The sequence below is a fragment of the Myxine glutinosa genome, chromosome 1 (assembly GCF_964187855.1).
Source record: "Myxine glutinosa chromosome 1, kmMyxGlut1.1, whole genome shotgun sequence".
NCBI classification, from domain to species: domain Eukaryota; kingdom Metazoa; phylum Chordata; class Myxini; order Myxiniformes; family Myxinidae; genus Myxine; species Myxine glutinosa.
Window position 1 is genome coordinate 11,491,310 of NC_136261.1, and position 25,046 is coordinate 11,516,355.

The window sequence follows — 25,046 nt, forward strand, 5'->3', positions numbered from 1 at the left end:
TTACAATGAGCCATGTCTCAATTTTTTCTGTTCAGTACTTTCGGAGATATAGAGGTGCAAATTTATTCGGTTTTTCCAAGATGGCGGCCGAACCACGTCACCGATGACGTCATCATTGGGGCACAGTATATTAGAGGGCAAGACCATTATGTGTGCAAAGTTTGGCGATTCTCCGTGCAACGGTGTAGACGCAGTGCTGCAAACAGACAAACAGACAAACAGACAAACAGACAAACAGACAAATGAAAAATCGGTCAGAGACCGAGGACTTGCCGGAATGTACTTTTTTATCGGCCATTTAGGACAAATATGGCGGCCGAACCACGTGACCGATGACGTCATCATTAACATATTTTATTCCCCATGGAGAGTTCTTTACAATGAGCCATGTCTCAATTTTTTCTGTTCAGCACTTTTGGAGATATAGTGGTGCAAAGTTTTGCCGTTTTTCCAAGATGGCGGCCGACCACGTGACATATGACGTTATCATTAACATATTTTATTCCCCATGGAGCGTTCTTTACAATGAGCCATGTCTCAATTTTTTCTGTTCAGCACTTTTGGAGATATCGTGGTGCAAAGTTTTGCCGTTTTTCCAAGATGGCGGCCGACCACGTGACTGATGACGTCATCATTAACATATTTTATTCCCCATGGAGAGTTCTTTACAATGAGCCATGTCTCAATTTTTTCTGTTCAGGACTTTCGGAGATATGGAGGTGGAAAGTTTTTCGGTTTTTCCAAGATGGCGGCCGAACCACGTGACCGATGACGTCATCATTTGGGCACAGTATATTAGAGGGCAAGACAAATACGTGTGCAAAGTTTGGTGATTCTACGTGCAACGGTGTAGACGTAGTGCTGCAAACAGACAAACAGACAAACAGACAAACAGACAAACAGACAAACAAACGAACAGATCAACATACTTGCCGGAATCTTTTCCGGCAAGTAATGAAAAATCGGTCAGAGACCGAGGACTTGCCGGAATGTACTTTTTTATCGGCCATTTAGGACAAATATGGCGGCCGAACCACGTGACCGATGACGTCATCATTAACATATTTTATTCCCCATGGAGAGTTCTTTACAATGAGCCATGTCTCAATTTTTTCCACTCTGCACTTTTGGAGATATAGTGGTGCAAAGTTTTCCCGTTTTTCCAAGATGGCGGCCGAACCACGTGACCGATGGCATCATCATTAACATATTTTATTGCCCATGGAGAGTTCTTTACAATGAGCCATGTCTCAATTTTTTCTATTCAGCACTTTCAGAGAAATGGAGGTGCAAAATTTTTCGGTTTTTCCAAGATGGCGGCCGAACCACGTGACATATGACGTCATCATTAACATATTTTATTCCCCATGGAGAGTTCTTTACAATGAGCAATGTCTCAATTTTTTCTGTTCAGCACTTTTGGAGATATAGTGGTGCAAAGTTTTGCCGTTTTTCCAAGATGGCGGCCGACCACGTGACATATGACGTCATCATTAACATATTTTATTCCCCATGGAGCGTTCTTTACAATGAGCCATGTCTCAATTTTTTCTGTTCAGGACTTTTGGAGATATGGAGGTGCAAAATATTTCGGTTTTTCCAAGATGGCGGCCGAACCACGTGACCGATGACGTCATCATTTGGGCACAGTATATTAGAGGGCAAGACAAATACGTGTGCAAAGTTTGGTGATTCTACGTGCAACGGTGTAGACGTAGTGCTGCAAACAGACAAACAGACAAACAGACAAACAGACAAATGAAAAATCGGTCAGAGACCGAGGACTTGCCGGAATGTACTTTTTTATCGGCCATTTAGGACAAATATGGCGGCCGAACCACGTGACCGATGACGTCATCATTAACATATTTTATTCCCCATGGAGAGTTCTTTACAATGAGCCATGTCTCAATTTTTTCCATTCTGCACTTTTGGAGATATGGTGGTGCAAAGTTTTCCCGTTTTTCCAAGATGGCGGCCGAACCACGTGACCGATGGCATCATCATTAACATATTTTATTCCCCATGGAGAGTTCTTTACAATGAGCCATGTCTCAATTTTTTCTATTCAGCACTTTCAGAGAAATGGAGGTGCAAAATTTTTCGGTTTTTCCAAGATGGCGGCCGAACCACGTGACATATGACGTCATCATTAACATATTTTATTCCCCATGGAGAGTTCTTTACAATGAGCAATGTCTCAATTTTTTCTGTTCAGCACTTTTGGAGATATAGTGGTGCAAATTTTTGCCGTTTTTCCAAGATGGCGGCCGACCACGTGACATATGACGTCATCATTAACATATTTTATTCCCCATGGAGCGTTCTTTACAATGAGCCATGTCTCAATTTTTTCTGTTCAGCACTTTTGGAGATATCATGGTGCAAAGTTTTGCCGTTTTTCCAAGATGGCGGCCGACCACGTGACTGATGACGTCATCATTAACAGATTTTATTCCCCATGGAGAGTTCTTTACAATGAGCCATGTCTCAATTTTTTCTGTTCAGGACTTTTGGAGATATGGAGGTGCAAAATTTTTCGGTTTTTCCAAGATGGCGGCCGAACCACGTGACCGATGACGTCATCATTTGGGCACAGTATATTAGAGGGCAAGACAAATACGTGTGCAAAGTTTGGTGATTCTACGTGCAACGGTGTAGACGTAGTGCTGCAAACAGACAAACAGACAAACAGACAAACAGATGAAAAATCGGTCAGAGACCGAGGACTTGCCGGAATTTACTTTTTTATCGGCCATTTAGGACAAATATGGCGGCCGAACCACGTGACCGATGATGTCATCATGAACATATTTTATTCCCCATGGAGAGTTCTTTACAATGAGCCATGTCTCAATTTTTTATATTGAGCACTTTGGGAGATATGGAGGTGGTAGGTTTTTCGGTTTTTCCAAGATGGCGGCCGAACCACGTGACCTATGACGTCATCATTAACATATTTTATTCCCCATGGAGAGTTCTTTACAATGAGTCACATCTCAATTTTTTCTATTCAGCACTTTGGGAGATATGGAGGTGGTAGGTTTTTCGGTTTTTCCAAGATGGCGGCCGAACTACGTAACTGATGACGTCATCATTAACACATTTTATTCCCCATCAAGAGTTCTTTACAATGAGCCATGTCTCAATTTTTTCTATTCAGTACTTTCAGAGATATGGAGGTGCAAAGTTTTTAGGTTTTTCCAAGATGGCGGCCGAACCACGTGACTGATGACGTCATCATTAACATATTTTATTCCCCATGGCGAGTTCTTTACAATGAGCCATGTCTCAATTTTTTCTGTTCAGCACTTTCGGAGATATAGAGTTGCAAACTTTTTCCAAGATGGCGGCCGAACCACGTGACCAATGACGTCATCACTAACATTTTATTCCCCATGGAGAGTACTTTACAATGAGCTCAATTTTTTCTGTTCAGCACTTTTGGAGATATAGTGGTGCAAAATTTTGCCATTTTCCAAGATGGCGGCCGACCACGTGACTGATGACGTCATCATTAACATATTTTATTCCCCATGGAGAGTTCTTTACAATGAGCCATGTCTCAATTTTTTCTGTTCAGTACTTTCGGAGATATAGAGGTGCAAAGTTTTTCGGTTTTTCCAAGATGGCGGCCGAACCACGTGACTGATGACGTCATCATTAACATGTTTTATTCCCCATGGAGAGTTCTTCACAATGAGCCATGTCTCAATTTTTTCTGTTCAGCACTTTGAGATATCGAGGTGCAAATTTTTTCGGTTTTTCCAAGATGGCGGCCGAACCACGTGACCGATGACGTCATCATTTGGGCACAGTATATTAGAGGGCAAGACCAATATGTGTGCCAAGTTTGGCGATTCTACGTGCAACGGTGTAGACGCAGTGCTGCAAACAGACAAACAGACAAACAGACAAACAGACAAACGAACAGATCAACATACTTGCCGGAATCTTTTCCGGCAAGTAACAAACGAACAGATCAACATACTTGCCGGAATCTTTTCCGGCAAGTAACAAACGAACAGATCAACATACTTGCCGGAAAATTTTTCCGGCAAGTAACAAACGAACAGATCAACATACTTGCCGGAAATTTTTCCGGCAAGTAATGAAAAATCGGTCAGAGACCGAGGACTTGCCGGAATGTACTTTTTATCGGCCATTTAGAACAAATATGGCGGCCGAACTATGTGATACATGACGTCATCATTAACATATTTTATTCCCCATGGAGAGTTCTTTACAATGAGCCATACCTCAATTTTTTCTGTTCAGGACTTTTGGAGATGTGGAGGTGCAGAGTTTTTCGGTTTTTCCAAGATGGCGGCCGACCACGTGACTGATGACGTCATCATTAACATATTTTATTCCCCATGGAGAGTTCTTTACAATGAGCCATGTCTCAATTTTTTCTGTTCAGCACTTTTGGAGTTATAGTGGTGAAAATTTTTGCCGTTTTTCCAAGATGGCGGCCGACCACGTGACATATGACGTCATCATTAACATATTTTATTCCCCATGGAGAGTTCTTTACAATGAGCCAAGTCTCAATTTTTTCTGTTCAGCACTTTTGGAGATATAGTGGCGCAACGTTTTTCGGTTTTTCCAAGATGGCGCCAGAACCACGTGACTGATGACGTCATCATTTACGTATTTTATTCCCCATGGAGAGTTCTTTACAACGAGCCATGTCTCAATTTTTTCTGTTCAGTACTTTCGGAGATATAGAGGTGCAAAGTTTTTCGGTTTTTCCAAGATGGCGGCCGAAACACGTCACCGATGACGTCATCAATTGGGCACAGTCTATTCCAGGGCAAGACCAATATGTGTGCAAAGTTTGGCGATTCTACGTGCAACGGTGTAGACGCAGTGCTGCAAACAGACAGACAGACAGACAGACAGACAGACAAACAGACAGACAAACGAACAGTTCAACATACTTGCCGGAAAATTTTTTCCGGCAAGTAACAAACAGACAAACAGACAAACAAACGAACAGATCAACATACTTGCCGGAAAATTTTTCCGGCAAGTAATGAAAAATCGGTCAGAGACCGAGGACTTGCCGGAATGTACTTTTTTATCGGCCATTTAGAACAAATATGGCGGCTGAACCACGTGATAGATGACGTCATCATTAACTTATTTTATTCCCCATGTAGAGTTCTTTTCAATGAGCCATGTCTCAATTTTTTCTATTCAGCACTTTCAGAGATATGGAGGTGCAATTTTTTTCCAAGATGGCGGCCGAACCACGTGACATATGACGTCATCATTAACATATTTTATTCCCCATGGAGAGTTCTTTCCAATGAGCCATGTCTCAATTTTTTCTGTTCAGCACTTTTGGAGATATAGTGGTGCAAAGTTTTGCCGTTTTTCCAAGATGGCGGCCGACCACGTGACATATGACGTCATCATTAACATATTTTATTCCCCATGGAGTTCTTTACAATGAGCCATGTCTCAATTTTTTTCTGTTCAGCACTTTTGGAGATATAGTGGTGCAAAGTTTTGCCGTTTTTCCAAGATGGCGGCCGACCACGTGACTGATGACATCATCATTAACATCTTGTATTCCCCATGGAGAGTGCTTTCCAATGAGCCATGTCTCAATTTTTTCTGTTCAGTACTTTCGGAGACATGGAGGTGCAAGGTTTTTCGGTTTTTCCAAGATGGCGGCCGAACCACGTGACCGATGACGTCATCAATTGGGCACAGTCTATTCCAGGGCAAGACCAATATGTGTGCAAAGTTTGGCGATTCTACGTGCAACGGTGTAGACGCAGTGCTGCAAACAGACAGACAAACAGACAGACAGACAGACAAACAGACAAATGAAAAATCGGTCAGAGACCGAGGACTTGCCGGAATGTACTTTTTTATCGGCCATTTAGGACAAATATGGCGGCTGAACCACGTGACCGATGACGTCATAATTAACATATTTTATTCCCCATGGAGAGTTCTTTACAATGAGCCATGTCTCAATTTTTTCTGTACAGCACTTTTGGAAATATAGTGGTGCAAAGTTTTGCCGTTTTTCCAAGATGGCGGCCGACCACGTGACATATGACATCATCATTAACATATTTTATTCCCCATGGAGAGTTCTTTACAATGAGCCATGTCTCAATTTTTTCTGTTCAGCACTTTTGGAGATTTCGTGGTGCAAAGTTTTGCCGTTTTTCCAAGATGGCGGCCGACCACGTGACTGATGACGTCATCATTAACATATTTTATTCCCCATGGAGTTCTTTACAATGAGCCATGTCTCAATTTTTTCTGTTCAGCACTTTTGGAGATATAGTGGTGCAAAGTTTTGCCGTTTTTCCAAGATGGCGGCCGACCACGTGACATATGACGTCATCATTAACATATTTTATACCCCATAGAGAGTTCTTTACAATGAGCCATGTCTCAATTTTTTCTGTTCAGCACTTTTGGAGATATAGTGGCGCAACGTTTTGCCGTTTTTCCAAGATGGCGACCGAACCACGTGACTGATGACGTCATCATTTCCATATTTTATTCCCCATGGAGAGTTCTTTACAATGAGCCATGTCTCAATTTTTTCTGTTCAGTACTTTCGGAGATATAGAGGTGCAAAATTTTTCGCTTTTTCCAAGATGGCGGCCGAACCACGTCACCGATGACGTCATCAATTGGGCACAGTCTATTCCAGGGCAAGACCAATATGTGTGCAAAGTTTGGCGATTCTACGTGCAACGGTGTAGACGCAGTGCTGCAAACAGACAAACAGACAAACAGACAGACAAACAGATGAAAAATCGGTCAGAGACCGAGGACTTGCCGGAATGTACTCTTTTATCGGCCATTTAAGACAAATATGGCGTCCGAACCACGTGATAGATGACGTCATCATTAACATATATTATTCCCCATGGAGAGTTCTTCACAAAGAGCCATGTCTCAACTTTTTCTTTTCAGCACTTTTGGAGATATGGAGGTGCTACGTTTTTCGGTTTTTCCAAGATGGCAGCCGAACCACGTGACCTATGATGTCATCATTAACATATTTTATTCCCCATGGAGAGTTCTTTACAATGAGCCATGTCTCAATTTTTTCTATTCAGCACTTTCAGAGATATGGAGGTGCACAATTTTTCGGTTTTTCCAAGATGGCGGCCGAACCACGTGACATATGACGTCATCATTAACATATTTTATTCCCCATTGAGAGTTCTTTACAATGAGCCATGTCTCAATTTTTTCCATTCTGCACTTTTGGAGATATAGTGGTGCAAAGTTTTCCCATTTTTCCAAGATGGCGGCCGAACCACGTGACCGATGGCGTCATCATTAACATATTTTATTCCCCATGGAGAGTTCTTTACAATGAGCCATGTCTCAATTTTTTCTGTTCAGCACTTTTGGAGATTTTGTGGTGCAAAGTTTTGCCGTTTTTCCAAGATGGCGGCCGACCACGTGACTGATGACGTCATCATTAACATATTTTATTCCCCATGGAGAGTTCTTTACAATGAGCCATGTCTCAATTATTCTGTTCAGCACTTTTGGAGATATAGTGGTGCAAAGTTTTGCCGTTTTTCCAAGATGGCGGCCGACCACGTGACATATGACGTCATCATTAACATATTTTATTCCCCATGGAGAGTTCTTTCCAATGAGCCATGTCTCAATTTTTTCTGTTCAGCACTTTTGGAGATATAGTGGCGCAACGATTTGCCGTTTTTCCAAGATGGCGACCGAACCACGTGACTGATGACGTCATCATTTACATATTTTATTCCCCATGGAGAGTTCTTTACAATGAGCCATGTCTCAATTTTTTCTGTTCAGCACTTTTGGAGATATAGTGGTGCAAATTTTTGCCGTTTTTCCAAGATGGCGGCCGACCACGTGACATATGACGTCATCATTAACATATTTTATTCCCCATGGAGAGTTCTTTACAATGAGCCATGTCTCAATTTTTTCTGTTCAGTACTTTCGGAGATATAGAGGTGCAAATTTATTCGGTTTTTCCAAGATGGCGGCCGAACCACGTCACTGATGACGTCATCATTGAGGCACAGTATATTAGAGGGCAAGACCATTATGTGTGCAAAGTTTGGCGATTCTCCGTGCAACGGTGTAGACGCAGTGCTGCAAACAGACAAACAGACAGACAAACAGACAGACAAACAGACAGACAGACAAACAAACGAACAGATCAACATACTTGCCGGAAAATTTTTCCGGCAAGTAATGAAAAATCGGTCAGAGACCGAGGACTTGCCGGAATGTACTTTTTTATCGGCCATTTAGGACAAATATGGCGGCCGAACCACGTGACCGATGACGTCATCATTAACATATTTTATTCCCCATGGAGAGTTCTTTACAATGAGCCATGCCTCAATTTTTTCTATTCAGGACTTTTGGAGATGTGAAGGTGCAGAGTTTTTCGGTTTTTCCAAGATGGCGGCCGAACCACGTGACCGATGACATCATCATTAACATATTTTATTCCCCATGGAGAGTTCTTTACAATGAGCCATGTCTCAATTTTTTCTATTCAGCACTTTTGGAGATTTTGTGGTGCAAATTTTTGCCGTTTTTCCAAGATGGCGGCCGACCACGTGACTGATGACGTCATCATTAACATATTTTATTCCCCATGGAGAGTTCTTTACAATGAGCCATGTCTCAATTTTTTCTGTTCAGCACTTTTGGAGAAAAAGTGGTGCAAAGTTTTGCCGTTTTTCCAAGATGGCGGCCGACCCACGTGACTGATGACGTCATTATTAACATATTTTATTCCCCATGGAGAGTTCTTTACAATGAGCCATGTCTCAATTTTTTCTGTTCAGCACTTTTGGAGATATAGTGGTGCAAAGTTTTGCCGTTTTTCCAAGATGGCGGCCGACCACGTGACATATGACGTCATCATTAACATATTGTATTCCCCATGGGGAGTTCTTTACAATGAGCCATGTCTCAATTTTTTCTGTTCAGCACTTTTGGAGATATAGTGGCGCAACGTTTTTCGGTTTTTCCAAGATGGCGGCCGAACCACGTGACTGATGACGTCATCATTAACATATTTTATTCCCCATGGAGAGTTCTTTACAATGAGCCATGTCTCAATTTTGTCTGTTCAGGACTTTCGGAGATATGGAGGTGCAAAGTTTTTCGGTTTTTCCAAGATGGCGGCCGAACCACGTGACCTATGATGTCATCATTAACATATTTTATTTCCCATGGAGAGTTCTTTACAATGAGCCATGTCTCAATTTTTTCTATTGAGCACTTTCAGAGATATGGAGGTGCAATGTTTTTCGGTTTTTCCAAGATAGCGGCCGAACCACGTGACTGATGACTTCATCATTAACATATTTTATTCGCCATGGAGAGTTCTTTACAATGAGCCATGTCTCAATTGCTTCTATTCAGCACTTTCAGAGATATGGAGGTGCTAGGTTTTTCGGTTTTTCCAAGATGGCGGCCGAACCACGTGACTGATGACGTCCTCATTAACATAGTTTATTCCCCATGGAGAGTTCTTTACAATGAGCCATGTCTCAATTGTTTCTATTCAGCACTTTCAGAGATATGGAGGTGCTAGGTTTTTCGGTTTTTCCAAGATGGCGGCCGAACCACGTGACTGATGACGTCATCATTAACATATTTTATTCCCCATGGAGAGGTCCTTACAATGAGCCATGTCTCAAATGTTTCTATTCAGCACTTTCGGAGATATGGAGGTGCTAGGTTTTTCGGTTTTTCCAAGATTGCGGCCGAACCACGTGACTGATGACGTCATCATTAACATATTTTTTTCCCCATGGAGAGATCTTTACAATGAGCCATGTCTCAATTTTTTCTGTTCAGCACTTTTGGAGATATAGTGGTGCAAAGTTTTGCTGTTTTTCCAAGATCGCGGCCGACCACGTGACTGATGACGTCATCATTAACACATTTTATTCCCCATGGAGAGTTCTTTACAATGAGCCATGTCTCAATTTTTTCTGTTCAGCACTTTTGGAGATATAGTGGCGCAACTTTTTGCCGTTTTCCAAGATGGCGGCCGAACCACGTGACTGACGACGTCATCATTTACGTATTTTATTCCCCATGGAGAGTTCTTTACAATGAGCCATGACTCAATTTTTTCTGTTCAGTACTTTCGGAGATATAGAGGTGCAAATTTTTTCGGTTTTTCCAATATGGCGGCCGAACCACGTGACCGATGACGTCATCAATTGGGCACAGTCTATTCCAGGGGAAGACCAATATGTGTGCAAAGATTGGCGATTCTATGTGCAACGGTGTAGACGCAGTGCTGCAAACAGACAGACAGACAAACAGACAGACAGATGAAAAATCGGTCAGAGACCGAGGACTTGCCGGAATGTACTTTTTTATCGGCCATTTAGGACAAATATGGCGGCCGAACCACGTGACCGATGACGTCATCATTAACATATTTTATTCCCCATGGAGAGTTCTTTTCAATGAGCCATGTCTCAATTTTTTCTATTCAGCACTTTCGGAGATGTGGAGGTTTCGGTTTTTCCAAGATGGCGGCCGAACCACGTGACCGATGACGTCATCATTAACATATTTTATTCCCCATGGAGAGTTCTTTTCAATGAGCCATGTCTCAACTTTTTCTATTCAGCACTTTTGGAGATATGGAGGTGCTACGTTTTTCGGTTTTTCCAAGATGGCGGCCGAACCACGTGACCTATGATGTCATCATTAACCTATTTTATTCCCCATGGACAGTTCTTTACAATGAGCCATGTCTCAATTTTTTCTATTCAGCACTTTCAGAGATATGGAGGTGCAAAATCTTTCCGTTTTTCCAAGATAGTGGCCGAACCACGTGACATATGACGTCATCATTAACATCTTTTATTCCCCATGGAGAGTTCTTTACAATGAGCCATGTCTCAATTTTTTCTGTTCAGCACTTTTGGAGATATAGTGGTGCAAAATTTTGCCGTTTTTCCAAGATGGCGGCCGACCACGTGACATATGACGTCATCATTAACATATTTTATTCCCCATGGAGAGTTCTTTACAATGAGCTATGTCTCAATTTTTTCTGTTCAGCACTTTTGGAGATATAGTGGTGCACAGTTTTGCCGTTTTTCCAAGATGGCGGCCGACCACGTGACTGATGACGTCATCATTAACATGTTTTATTCCCCATGGAGAGTTCTTTACAATGAGCCATGTCTCAATTTTTTCTATTCAGCACTTTCGGAGATGTGGAGGTGCAAAGCTTTTCAGTTTTTCCAAGATGGCGGCCGAACCACGTGACCGATGACGTCATCATGAACATAATTTATTCCCCATGGAGAGTTCTTTACAACTAGCTGAAACCCGTGGAACATCCACAGAAAGGAGGATGTGGTGTATGGATAGAGTGTACCATTATGGATGGCATATGGGAGCGCTCATGGGATCTTCTTCTTCCGTTAAGCTCCAATTTTTTCTCTTTAAGTTCAGTCCAATCAGTCCTCTCTGCTCGAAGTGCTCAGGCCATGCCTACCCGCTCTCATACTTTTATTTCCGTTCGGTGTAGAAAGAAATTGACATATCGTTCGTCTGTTTTCAGCTCGTTATCTTTAAGCTTCCTTACGTCTCGCCACCTGCTACACCTCTCTGAGTTGCGAGGATTTATGCAACGCACCCCGAGTATCGCAACGTCACTCCATTTAACTTTATTAAAATGACGATAAAGACGTGAAACCCGTGGAACATCCACGGAAGGGAGGATGTGGTGTATGGATAGAGTGTACCATTATGGATGGCATAGGGGATTTGCTTGTCCGAGTAAGAGTTAGGAAGAAAGATCAATTTTCACTTGTGCAAAAATGCTACTCACAATTACATCGCCTGTGCGTCGGCCTGTGATTGAGCCAGAGAGTTGGCCTGTGAGTCAACTTCCTTTCCAATGTCTGCAAGAATTGAAATACTGATTGTGAATGTGTAAAATTATATGAAAGAAGAACATGCATATCAATAGATGATGCCATCGAAAAGGAGAGCAGCTGTCAATAGAAAAGGATGTCTGACATCAATTTGACATTATTGCACAGGAAATGATAAACAAAGAAACAGTTAATTTCTATCGGGTAACATTACGATGAGAGATCAGCCGATACCTTTATTATGTCCATCAGCATCCATGGCACTTAGAAAAAAAACGCAGCATCAGCCAGCCGCAGCCAACTATCACATACCGTCTCGAAGTCAATGCCATCCTTTTATCTCTTCGTATACAAGTCCAACTCACTGATCGCAACGTCACTCCATTTAACTTTATTAAAATGACGATAAAGACGTGAAACCCGTGGAACATCCACGGAAGGGATATCGTTTGTCTGTTTTCAGCTCGTTATCTTTAAGCTTCCTTACGTCTCGCCACCTGCTACACCTCTCTGAGTTACGAGGATTTATGCAACGCACCCCGAGTATCGCAACGTCACTCCATTTAACTTTATTAAAATGACGATAAAAACGTTTCCTTATATATCCTAATTTAAAATGTTCAAAGGAATAAAAAGACCATGTGGTTCACACCACCCATCACACCACTCGACTGTCCAATCAGCGGACGGCTCGCATCGCCTTCGCCCAGCAGACGCCAATACGATGGTGTCATAAGATGGCGTCGTATCGGCCGTTAATCGGATGCTTTTGGGTCCCAAAGTCGGCGAATTCAGATTTTTCGAGTATGGCTGTACGTGATAAACAAAGAGCGCGGTTCGTAGATGGAAAATGCATTAGTGCCGGGGGCATCGGGTCACTGGGTGCGGCGTAAAAGGGATAACAAAGTCGAGTCCTTACGGTATTATTATATAGATGAGCCATGTCTCCATTTTTTCTATTCAGCACTTTCAGAGATATGGAGGTGCAAAGTTTTTCGGTTTTTCCAAGATGGCGGCCGAACCACGTGACCGATGACGTCATCATTAACATATTTTATTCCCCATGGAGAGTTCTTTACAATGAGCCATGTCTCAATTTTTTCTATTCAGCACTTTTGGAGATATAGTGGCGCAACCTTTTGCCGTTTTTCCAAGATGGCGGCCGAACCACGTGACCAATGACGTCATCATTTACATATTTTATTCCCCATGGAGAGTTCTTTACAATGAGCCATGTCTCAATTTTTTCTGTTCAGCACTTTTGGAGATATAGTGGTGCAAAGTTTTGCCGTTTTTCCAAGATGGCGGCCGACCACGTGACTGATGACGTCAGCATTAAGATATTTTATTCCCCATGGAGAGTTCTTTACAATGAGCCATGTCTCAATTTTTTCTGTTCAGCACTTTTGGAGATTTCGTGGTGCAAAATTTTGCCGTTTTTCCAAGATGGCGGCCGACCACGTGACTGATGACGTCATCATTAACATATTTTATTCCCCATGGAGAGTTCTTTACAATGAGCCATGTCTCAATTTTTTCTGTTCAGCACTTTTGGAGATATAGTGGTGCAAAGTTTTGCCGTTTTTCCAAGATGGCGACCGAACCACGTGACTGATGTCATCATTTACATATTTTATTCCCCATGGAGAGTTCTTTACAATGAGCCATGTCTCAATTTTTTCTGTTCAGTACTTTCGGAGATATAGAGGTGCAAAGTTTTTCGGTTTTTCCAAGATGGCGGCCGAACCACGTCACCGATGACGTCATCAATTGGGCACAGTCTATTCCAGGGCAAGACCAATAAGTGTGCAAAGTTTGGCGATTCTACGTGCAACGGTCGTAGTCAACGTGTGGCCCTGAATGGATTTCTCTCATCTCCCCTTCCCGTTCAGGCTGGAGTTCCCCAAGGCAGTGTGCTGGGCCCTGTGCTTTTTCTGGTCTTTATCAATGATCTCTCCGACTCTCTGGAAAATCCTCTGTATCTCTTTTAGTCTAGTAGGAAGACTAGGTCCCCCTGCACCCCCCGGAGATATACTTCTAATCAGTGTTTCTAGATTGGAAAAAATGTGTAGAAAATGACTAGCTATGGCCCCAAGCTGAAAAAATGTCCCACATACCATTTTTATGCAAATTACTGCTGCAAATTTTATGCAAAATTATGCAAATTTTATGCAAATTTTTGATGAGGAGTAGAGTTGAGGGGTCTTTGAGGGCTTCATCGAGGTGCTCTCGGTTGCAAGACTGGGTCATTCTGAGAAGCACAGCAGGGTCAGAGATCATGATGTTCTCCTCCTCAGTGAATCTCTCCATCAACAGCCTCTCCATTGCCTCACACACTGTTTTGAGGCAAAAGAGGGACTTTGCGTAGGCCTTTCCACTGAGAACACCTTTGAGAGATCCACTTGTTACTAGTTGTGCCTCAAAGAGAATCTCTGCATATCCAGAACCACGCATCTTGTGTCCAGTGAGCATCCCGATGTAGTTCATGGATGTGTGGAAGGGTCCAATCGTTACTACATGACTAGCAAATTCATTTGGCCAGCGCCAGATGATGGGAAGGGCTTTCATGCAGACACCCAGATCAAATGTATTCAGGACCCATCTCTGACCCACCTCAGCAGTTGCTGCCTCGGAACGCTTCAGTAGCTCACGAACAACTGCGTTGTCTGTGATCGGTCTGTGCCTGGTGCCTGCATGGCATGGCAATGGCCTGCAGCCTGTGCCTGGGCTAGGGGGTTTCACCTCTGCAACTGGTTCTCCCCCACCCAGCAAATCAACAGTCGACTACTGCACGCCTATCCACCAACCGATCACAGACAACGCAGTTGTTCGTGAGCTACTGAAGCGTTCCGAGGCAGCAACTGCTGAGGTGGGTCAGAGATGGGTCCTGAATACATTTGATCTGGGTGTCTGCATGAAAGCCCTTCCCATCATCTGGCGCTGGCCAAATGAATTTGCTAGTCATGTAGTAACGATTGGACCCTTCCACACATCCATGAACTACATCGGGATGCTCACTGGACACAAGATGCGTGGTTCTGGATATGCAGAGATTCTCTTTGAGGCACAACTAGTAACAAGTGGATCTCTCAAAGGTGTTCTCAGTGGAAAGGCCTACGCAAAGTCCCTCTTTTGCCTCAAAACAGTGTGTGAGGCAATGGAGAGGCTGTTGATGGAGAGATTCACTGAGGAGGAGAACATCATGATCTCTGACCCTGCTGTGCTTCTCAGAATGACCCAGTCTTGCAACCGAGAGCACCTCGATGAAGCCCTCAAAGACCCCTCAACTCTACTCCTCATCAAAAATTTGCATAAAATTTGCATAATTTTGCATAAAATTTGCAGCAGTAATTTGCATAAAAATGGTATGTGGGACATTTTTTCAGCTTGGGGCCATAGCTAGTCATTTTCTACACATTTTTTCCAATCTAGAAACACTGATTAGAAGTATATCTCCGGGGGGTGCAGGGGGACCTAGTCTTCCTACTAGACTATTTGCTGATGACTCCACTCTCTGCCGCTCCATTCCTCTTCCCTCAGATCGGCAGTCTGCAGCCTCCTCACTCTCTGAAGACCTGGACAAAATCACAGACTGGTCAAACATGTGGAACATGTCTTTCAATCCTGACAAATCTCACACTCTTACTATGTCTCTCCGAAAAGATCGACTGGACAACCCTCCCATCTACTTTCTCAACAATCCTCTCCAAGAAGTTCTGTCGCTCAAGCTTTTGGGTCTCACCATCTGCCATGATCTTTCTTGGGAAAACCACATTTCCAAGCTGGCCTCCAAAGCCAGTCGCCGACTGGGCATCCTCCGTCGTGCGAAGTCCTTCCTAGGCACACCTGAGCTCCTCACCACATACAAGGCTTTCATCCGCAGCTCAATGGAATACTGTTCTCCCCTATGGGCTGGTGCTCCTGCCTCACACCTGGCTCGGCTTCACGCTGTTGAATCCAAAGCTTTCAGAATCATTGGAATCTCCCGCGATTAAGCTATCTCTGAGGGCCTTTCACTCACTCACCGCAGGCAGGTAGGTGGTCTTTCTGTCTTCTATCGACTCCTCTCCGGCCTTGCTCCCCCAGCTCTCTCTGTGCTCTGTCCCCCAAATATTCCTACAGGTCGCACAAGATCTGCCAGCCACCCTCTGATGGTTAAACTGCCGAAATCTCGGCTCTCTGCTCACCTTCACTCTTTCATTCCTCTTTTCTCCCGCCTCTGGAACAAACTCCCACACTCACTTCAATCACACTCCTCCCTCCAGGTCTTCAAAACAGCTGTTCACCACCATCTCTTATCTTCCCCCATCCAAAACCTTGATCTTTTCTACCCCCACTAATTCACCCCAGATCCACCTTGTTTGAAATTCCAACTTCTTTCCTGGAAGTCTTGGCAGTGTCCATATGTTTTATACCTCTCCCACCCCCCTCCCACCCCCTTCCCATGCCTTCCCCCCAAAGCCCTCTCCCTCCCACAGTTCTCTCGATGTCTCCATGTCTCTCGGTCCCTGCTCTCAAATGTTGTGTTTGTGTCCTTCCCCCTCTCTCCCCATCTTGTCTACCGCTCCCGATGTTATTTGTTTTGTGTGTCTGTTTGTCTTTCTGTGTGATTAATGTTCGCTCTTTCACGAGCCTCGATCTTGTATACAAAAAAAAAAAAAAAAAAAAAAAAAACGGTGTAGACGCAGTGCTGCAAACAGCCAGACAGACAAACAGATGAAAAATCGGTCAGAGACCGAGGACTTGCCGGAATTTACTTTATCGGCCATTTAGGACAAATATGGCAGCCGAACCACGTGATAGCTGACGTCATCATTAACATATATTATTCCCCATGGAGAGTTCTTTACAAAGAGCCATGTCTCAACTTTTTCTATTCAGCACTTTTGGAGATACGGAGGTGCTACGTTTTTCGGTTTTTCCAAGATGGCGGCCGATCCACGTGACCTATGATGTCATCATTAACATATTTTATTCCCCATGGAGAGTTCTTTACAATGAGCCATGTCTCAATTTTTTCTGTTCAGCACTTTTGGAGATATAGTGGCGCAACGTTTTGCCATTTTTCCAAGATGGCGACCGAACCACGTGACTGATGGCTGAACCACGTGATAGATGACGTCATCATTAACTTATTTTATTCCCCATGGAGAGTTCTTTTCAATGAGCCATGTCTCAATTTTTTCTATTCAGCACTTTCAGAGATATGGAGGTGCTATTTTTTTCCCAAGATGGCGGCCGAACCACGTGACATATGACGTCATCATTAACATATTTTATTCCCCATGGAGATTTCTTTCCAATGAGCCATGTCTCAATTTCTTCTGTTCAGCACTTTCGGAGATGTTGAGGTGCAAAGTTTTCGGTTTTTCCAAGATGGCGGCCGAACCACGTGACCGATGACGTCATCATTAACATATTTTATTCCACATGGAGAGTTCTTGACAATGAGCCATGTCTCAATTTTTTCTATTCAGCACTTTCAGAGATATGGAGGTGCAAAGTTTTTCGTTTTTTCCAAGATGGCGGCCGAACCACGTGACCGATGACGTCATCAATTGGGCACAGTCTATTCCAGGGGAAGACCAATATGTTTGCAACGTTTGGCGATTCTACGTGCAACGGTGTAGACGCAGTGCTGCAAACAGGCAGACAGACAGACAAACAGACAGACAGACAGACAGACACAGACAAACGAACAGATCAACATACTTGCCGGAAAAATTTTTCCGGCAAGTAATGAAAAATCGGTCAGAGACCGAGGACTTGCCGGCATGTACTTTTTATCGGACATTTAGAACAAATATGGCGGCCGAACCACGTGACCGATGATATCATCATTAACATATTTTATTCCCCATGGAGAGTTCTTTACAATGAGCCATGTCTCAATTTTTTCTGTTCAGAACTTTTGGAGATTTCGTGGTGCAAAGTTTTGCCGTTTTTCCAAGATGGCGGCCGACCACGTGACATATGACGTCATCATTAACATATTTTATTCCCCATGGAGAGTTCTTTACAATGAGCCATGTCTCAATTTTTTCTGTTCAGCACTTTTGGAGATATAGTGGCGCAACGTTTTGCCATTTTTCCAAGATGGCGACCGAACCACGTGACTGATGGCTGAACCACGTGAGAGATGACGTCATCATTAACTTATTTTATTCCCCATGGAGAGTTCTTTTCAATGAGCCATGTCTCAATTTTTTCTATTCAGCACTTTCAGAGATATGGAGGTGCAATTTTTTTTCCAAGATGGCGGCCGAACCACGTGACCGATGACGTCATCATTAACATATTTTATTCCACATGGAGAGTTCTTGACAATGAGCCATGTCTCAATTTTTTCTATTCAGCACTTTCAGAGATATGGAGGTGCAAATTTTTTCGGTTTTTCCAAGATGGCGGCCGAACCACGTGACTGATGACGTCATCATTAACATATTTTGTTCCCCATGGAGAGTTCTTTCCAATGAGCCATGTCTCAATTTTTTCTATTCAGCACTTCCGGAGATATGGAGGTGCAAATTTTTTCGGTTTTTCCAATATGGCGGCCGAAACACGTAACCGATGACGTCATAAATTGGGCACAGTCTATTCCAGGGCAAGACGAATATGTGTGCAAAGTTTGTCGATTCTCCGTGCAACGGTGTAGACGCAGTGCTGCAAACAGACAGACAGACAGACAGACAAATGAAAAATCGGTCAGAGACCGAGGACTTGCCGGAATGTACTTTTTTATTGGCCATTTAGGACAAATATGGAGGCCGAACCACGTGACCGATGACGTCATCATTAACATATTTTATTCCCCATGGAGAGTTCTTTTCAATGAGCCATGTCTCAATTTTTTCTATTCAGCACTTTCGGAGATGTGGAGGTTTCGGTTTTTCCAAGATGGCGGCCGAACCACGTGACATATGACGTCATCATTAACATCTTTTATTCCCCATGGAGAGTTCTTTCCAATGAGCCATGTCTCAATTTCTTCTGTTCAGCACTTTCGGAGAGGTTGAGGTGCAAAGTTTTCGGTTTTTCCAAGATGGCGGCCGAACCACGTGACCGATGACGTCATCATTAACATATTTTATTCCACATGGAGAGTTCTTGACAATGAGCCATGTCTCAATTTTTTCTATTCAGCACTTTCAGAGATATGGAGGTGCAAAGTTTTTCGTTTTTTCCAAGATGGCGGCCGAACCACGTGACCGATGACGTCATCAATTGGGCACAGTCTATTCCAGGGGAAGACCAATATGTTTGCAACGTTTGGCGATTCTACGTGCAACGGTGTAGACGCAGTGCTGCAAACAGGCAGACAGACAGACAAACAGACAGACAGACAGACAGACACAGACAAACGAACAGATCAACATACTTGCCGGAAAAAATTTTCCGGCAAGTAATGAAAAATCGGTCAGAGACCGAGGACTTGCCGGCATGTACTTTTTATCGGCCATTTAGAACAAATATGGCGGCCGAACCACGTGACCGATGATATCATCATTAACATATTTTATTCCCCTTGGGGAGTTCTTTACAATGAGCCATGTCTCAATTTTTTCTGTTCAGAACTTTTGGAGATTTCATGGTGCAAAGTTTTGCCGTTTTTCCAAGATGGCGGCCGACCACGTGACATATGACGTCATCATTAACATATTTTATTCCCCATGGAGAGTTCTTTACAATGAGCCATGTCTCAATTTTTTCTGTTCAGCACTTTTGGAGATATAGTGGCGCAACGTTTTGCCATTTTTCCAAGATGGCGACCGAACCACGTGACTGATGGCTGAACCACGTGATAGATGACGTCATCATTAACTTATTTTATTCCACATGGAGAGTTCTTGACAATGAGCCATGTCTCAATTTTTTCTATTCAGCACTTTCAGAGATATGGAGGTGCAATTTTTTTTCCAAGATGGCGGCCGAACCACGTGACCGATGACGTCATCATTAACATATTTTATTCCACATGGAGAGTTCTTGACAATGAGCCATGTCTCAATTTTTTCTATTCAGCACTTTCAGAGAAATGGAGGTGCAAAGTTTTTCGTTTTTTCCAAGATGGCGGCCGAACCACGTGACTGATGACATCATTAACATATTTTATTCCCCATGGAGAGTTCTTTCCAATGAGGCATGTCTCAATTTTTTCTATTCAGCACTTCCGGAGATATGGAGGTGCAAATTTTTTCGGTTTTTCCAATATGGCGGCCGAAACACGTAACCGATGACGTCATAAATTGGGCACAGTCTATTACAGGGCAAGACGAATATGTGTGCAAAGTTTGTCGATTCTCCGTGCAACGGTGTAGACGCAGTGCTGCAAACAGACAGACAAACAGACAGACAGACAGACAGACAAATGAAAAATCGGTCAGAGACCGAGGACTTGCCGGAATGTACTTTTTTATTGGCCATTTAGGACAAATATGGCGGCCGAACCACGTGACCGATGACGTCATCATTAACATATTTTATTCCCCATGGAGAGTTCTTTTCAATGAGCCATGTCTCAATTTTTTCTATTCAGCACTTCCGGAGATATGGAGGTGCAAATTTTTTCGTTTTTTCCAATATGGCGGCCGAAACACGTAACCGATGACGTCATAAATTGGGCACAGTCTATTCCAGGGCAAGACGAATATGTGTGCAAAGTTTGTCGATTCTCCGTGCAACGGTGTAGACGCAGTGCTGCAAACAGACAGACAAACAGACAGACAGACAGACAGACAGACAAATGAAAAATCGGTCAGAGACCGAGGACTTTCCGGAATGTACTTTTTTATTGGCCATTTAGGACAAATATGGCGGCCGAACCACGTGACCGATGACGTCATCATTAACATATTTTATTCCCCATGGAGAGTTCTTTTCAATGAGCCATGTCTCAATTTTTTCTATTCAGCACTTTCGGAGATGTGGAGGTTTCGGTTTTTCCAAGATGGCGGCCGAACCACGTGACCGATGACGTCATCATTAACATATTTTATTCCCCATGGAGAGTTCTTTTCAATGAGCCATGTCTCAATTTTTTCTGTTCAGCACTTTTGGAGATATCGTGGTGCAAAGTTTTGCCGTTTTTCCAAGATGGCGGCCGACCACGTGACATATGACATCATCATTAACATATTTTATTCCCCATGGAGAGTTCTTTACAATGAGCCATGTCTCAATTTTTTCTGTTCAGCACTTTTGGAGATTTCGTGGTACAAAGTTTTGCCGTTTTTCCAAGATGGCGGCCGACCACGTGACTGATGACGTCATCATTAACATATTTTATTCCCCATGGAGAGTTCTTTACAATGAGCCATGTCTCAATTTTTTCTGTTCAGCACTTTTGGAGATATAGTGGTGCAAAGTTTTTCGGTTTTTCCAAGATGGCGGCCGAACCACGTGACCTATGATGTCATCATTAACATATTTTATTCCCCATGGAGAGTTCTTTACAATGAGCCATGTCTCAATTTTTTCTATTCAGCACTTTCAGAGATATGGAGGTGCAAGGTTTTTCGGTTTTTACAAGATGGCAGCCAAACCACGTGACTAATGATGTCATCATTAACATATTTTATTCCCCATGGAGAGTTCTTTACAATGAGGCATGTCTCAATTTTTTCTATTCAGCACTTTCGGAGATATGGAGGTGCAAAGTTTTTCGGTTTTTCCAAGATGGCGGCCGAATCACGTGACCGATGACGTCATCATTTTGGCACAGTATATTAGAGGGCAAGACAAATACTTGTGCAAAGTTTGGTGAGTCTACGTACAACGGTGTAGACGTAGTGCTGCAAACAGACAAACAGACAAACAGACAGACAAACGAACAGATCAACATACTTGCCGGAATCTTTTCCGGCAAGTAACAAACAAACGAACAGATCAACATACTTGCCTGAAAAATTTTCCGGCAAGTAACAAACGAACAGATCAACATACTTGCCGGAATCTTTTCCGGCAAGTAACGAACAGATCAACATACTTGCCGGAATCTTTTCCGGCAAGTAACAAACAGACAGATAAACGGACAGATCAACATACTTGCCGGAATTTTTTTCCGGCAAGTAATAAACACACAAACACACACACAAACCAGAGTGATCAACGTATTTGCAGAAAAAAAAAAAAAAACTGCCAAGTAATAACACACAAGACCAACCAATATGCTTGAAAAAAATTCGATTTTGAAAGTAACAATTCAGCAAATAGAACTGCTGCTTGCATTGAAACAACTAGGGCATGCCCGTACTATATATATATCTAAAATTATATCCCCCCCCTCTATTTACATGAAATGGTTTGGTCCATTCGCAAAGCCAAAGCGAACGGCTTGCGAGTACGGTGACAATCCCCCCCCTCTATTTACATGAAATGGTTTGGTCCAAAGCGAACGGCTTGCGAGTACGGTGACAATCCCCCCCCTCTATTTACATGAAATGGTTTGGTCCAAAGCGAACGGCTTGCGAGTACGGTGACAATCCCCCTCCTCTATTTACATGAAATGGTTTGGTCCAAAGCGAACGGCTTGCGGAGTTTGGTAAAGAAATCGCCATAGCGTGCACAAACGCGCAGGAAAGCGAAAGAATCGCAAATTAGTTTTAATTAGTTTTAAAACATAGTTTAACGCCAACATAGCGGCAACATAGTTTGCCAACGTGAAATAAATGAATACGCTCTCAAATGTGCCGTCCGAGGCAGAGTCTGTTCGGCACGTTCGGCACACGTGATAGCTCGCTGCTCTCTGATTGGTTGAATCGTTTTTTGGACATAGCTCGGTAACTACTTCTCCGATTAATATGAAACCTTGAAAAGGCACATCCTCAGGTCCCCAGCAATATACCTGGCAAGTTTAAAGTATATCGGACCCGTGGTTGTCGAGAAACAGCGGTCACAGACACACAGACATACAGAGATTACTGGAATTATAGATAGACTAGGGCATGCCCGTACGTGGGTGCAATGCCCGTACGTGGGTACGTGGGTACGTGGGTACGTGGGTGCGAGTACGGTGACAATCCCCCCCCCCCCCCTCTATTTACATGAAATGGTTTGGTTCATGAAATGTTTTGGTCCATTCGCAACGCCAAAGCGAACGGCGAACGGCTTGCGAGTACAGTGACAATCCCCCCCCTCTATTTACATGAAATGGTTTGGTCCATTCGCAACGCCAAAGCGAACGGCGAACGGCTAAATCGCCATAGCTCGGTAACTACTTGTCCGATTAATTTCAAACCTTGAAAAGGCACATCCTCGGGTCCCCAGCAATATACCTGGCAAGTTTCAAGTATATCGGACCGGTAGTTGTCGAGAAACAGCGGTCACAGACAAACATACACACATACACACATACACACATACACACATACACACAGAGATTAATGGAATTATAGATAGATAAGTTTCCTTTTAGTGGGGCGGCTTAGCCCAAATATTCAAAAGAATTGTGCATTTTGTGATACAAGCACCAAATTTGGCACAAATGTACATTAATATGTTGCGAACATTTTCAGATATTGGGCCACTTGAAATTGCGTAATTTTTTTTTTCAAATTTTTTCAAATTTCGTAATTTCAAATTTTTCGGGTGACACCGTCACAATTTCGGTCTTCGAGGCCGGCCGATAGGCAAAGTGTGACCGGAAGGGACGAGGTTCTCCTGACCACGTGGCCCTCGATCTGGGAAGCGAGAGGCGTTCCATTAGTGGACGCGCCCCTCACGCCCGACTTTTGGGCGGCCCCGGCAGGCCGTTTGTTTTGACGTTCCGTGACAGGCCCCGCACCCCCACCTCCGGGCCGACCGGAAGCTTGTGCTGAGTACATCATACCTGAACAACTCAGTGAGGCAGAACACAGCAGTGCACACCAGGGTGACCCCTTCAGTGCATAAACCAATTAACCTGTCCACTGCAGGGCATATAGAAATGAAGTTATTTTCTGCATATAATAATAATATAAGTTCAGTTCTATATAACAATTTCTGTTATCACCACTACCACTACAACTACCACTACTACAAGCTTTGTCTGGAATTTTGTGGACTAACAGACAAACAGACATACAGACAAGCTGGGATCAAAACATTACCTCCTTCCACCATTTAGTGTAGAGGTAAACATCATGGAAATTATATCATGCCCTAGATTTAATTCATGCTTACCCGTGTATTTGCTTCACTGGTTCACAAGGTCTTTTGCATACATGTAATTCAGACTCTCGTCTTCATTGCTGACCACACAATGTTCGCAACATATTAATGTACATTTGTGCCAAATTTGGTGCTTGTATCACAAAATGCACAATTCTTTTGAATATTTGGGCTAAGCCGCTCCACTATATCGGCCGGCCTCGAAGACCGAAATTGTGACGGTGTCACCCAAAAAATTTGAAATTACGAAATTTGAAAAAATTTGAAAAAAAAAATTACGGAATTTCAAGTGGCCCAATATCTGAAAATGTTCGCAACATATTAATGTACATTTGTGCCAAATTTGGTGCTTGTATCACAAAATGCACAACAGGTTTGCTATGCTGCTACACTATTTTGAATTTGTATTTCAGAAAGCACAACATTACCGTCATTACCTTCACAACCAATAAAACACAAGAGTCCCCATATTTGTTTCATTAAAGTAACAACTTGTGAAACGAATTCGAGTCGGGTCTGAAAACTGTTTTCAGATGGCGAACCAACTCAAAACCGTTATAAGTCTGCCAAGAGGAAACTGTCATCTGCTTTGCTACACAGTAACTTATGACGTCATACTGCTCACTTAATCCATTACATTACATATACGCTTCCTACTTTTTATATCTGGGATTTGCAGGTAAATCCACTTGCTGTCAATCTCACATCAAAGCACTAAGATATGAGGAAAATCCTGGAATGTCGTGTTCACGATACACTCGATCTCCTGGTTCTCCACATCTCACGCTTCTGCATCCTAGTTCCTGGAAAGATGTCGTGATGTTGAAATGAGAATAATTTGTGTGAACGTTAGCGAAGCATTGCCAATACCAAACACTGGTGTTAGGGATTACCTCCAAAAAGGTGTGACACCTACTGTACAGGTTTCCCTTCAGGCTTCTGATTACATTTTTACTGCTGCCTCCAACAAGCTTGACTATCCTGCTG

General features: G+C 43.1%; 1 protein-coding gene across 2 annotated transcripts in view; it reads right to left on the reverse strand.

Annotated features, from left to right (window-relative positions):
* The window catches only part of LOC137421293 (transcription factor Sox-6), a 474,574-nt gene that overhangs the window by 63,623 nt on the left and 385,905 nt on the right, over window positions 1-25,046 (reverse strand). The window contains exon 15 of one of the 2 annotated variants that reach the window (XM_078781989.1): window positions 11,868-11,939. The exons of the other annotated variant lie outside the window; for it this stretch is intronic. Within the exon in view, the coding sequence (XP_078638115.1) occupies window positions 11,921-11,939 (19 nt within the window). The 3' untranslated portion in view covers window positions 11,868-11,920. Of the gene's footprint in view, window positions 1-11,867; window positions 11,940-25,046 lie in introns of those variants that run through there. 2 annotated transcript variants of the gene reach the window in all.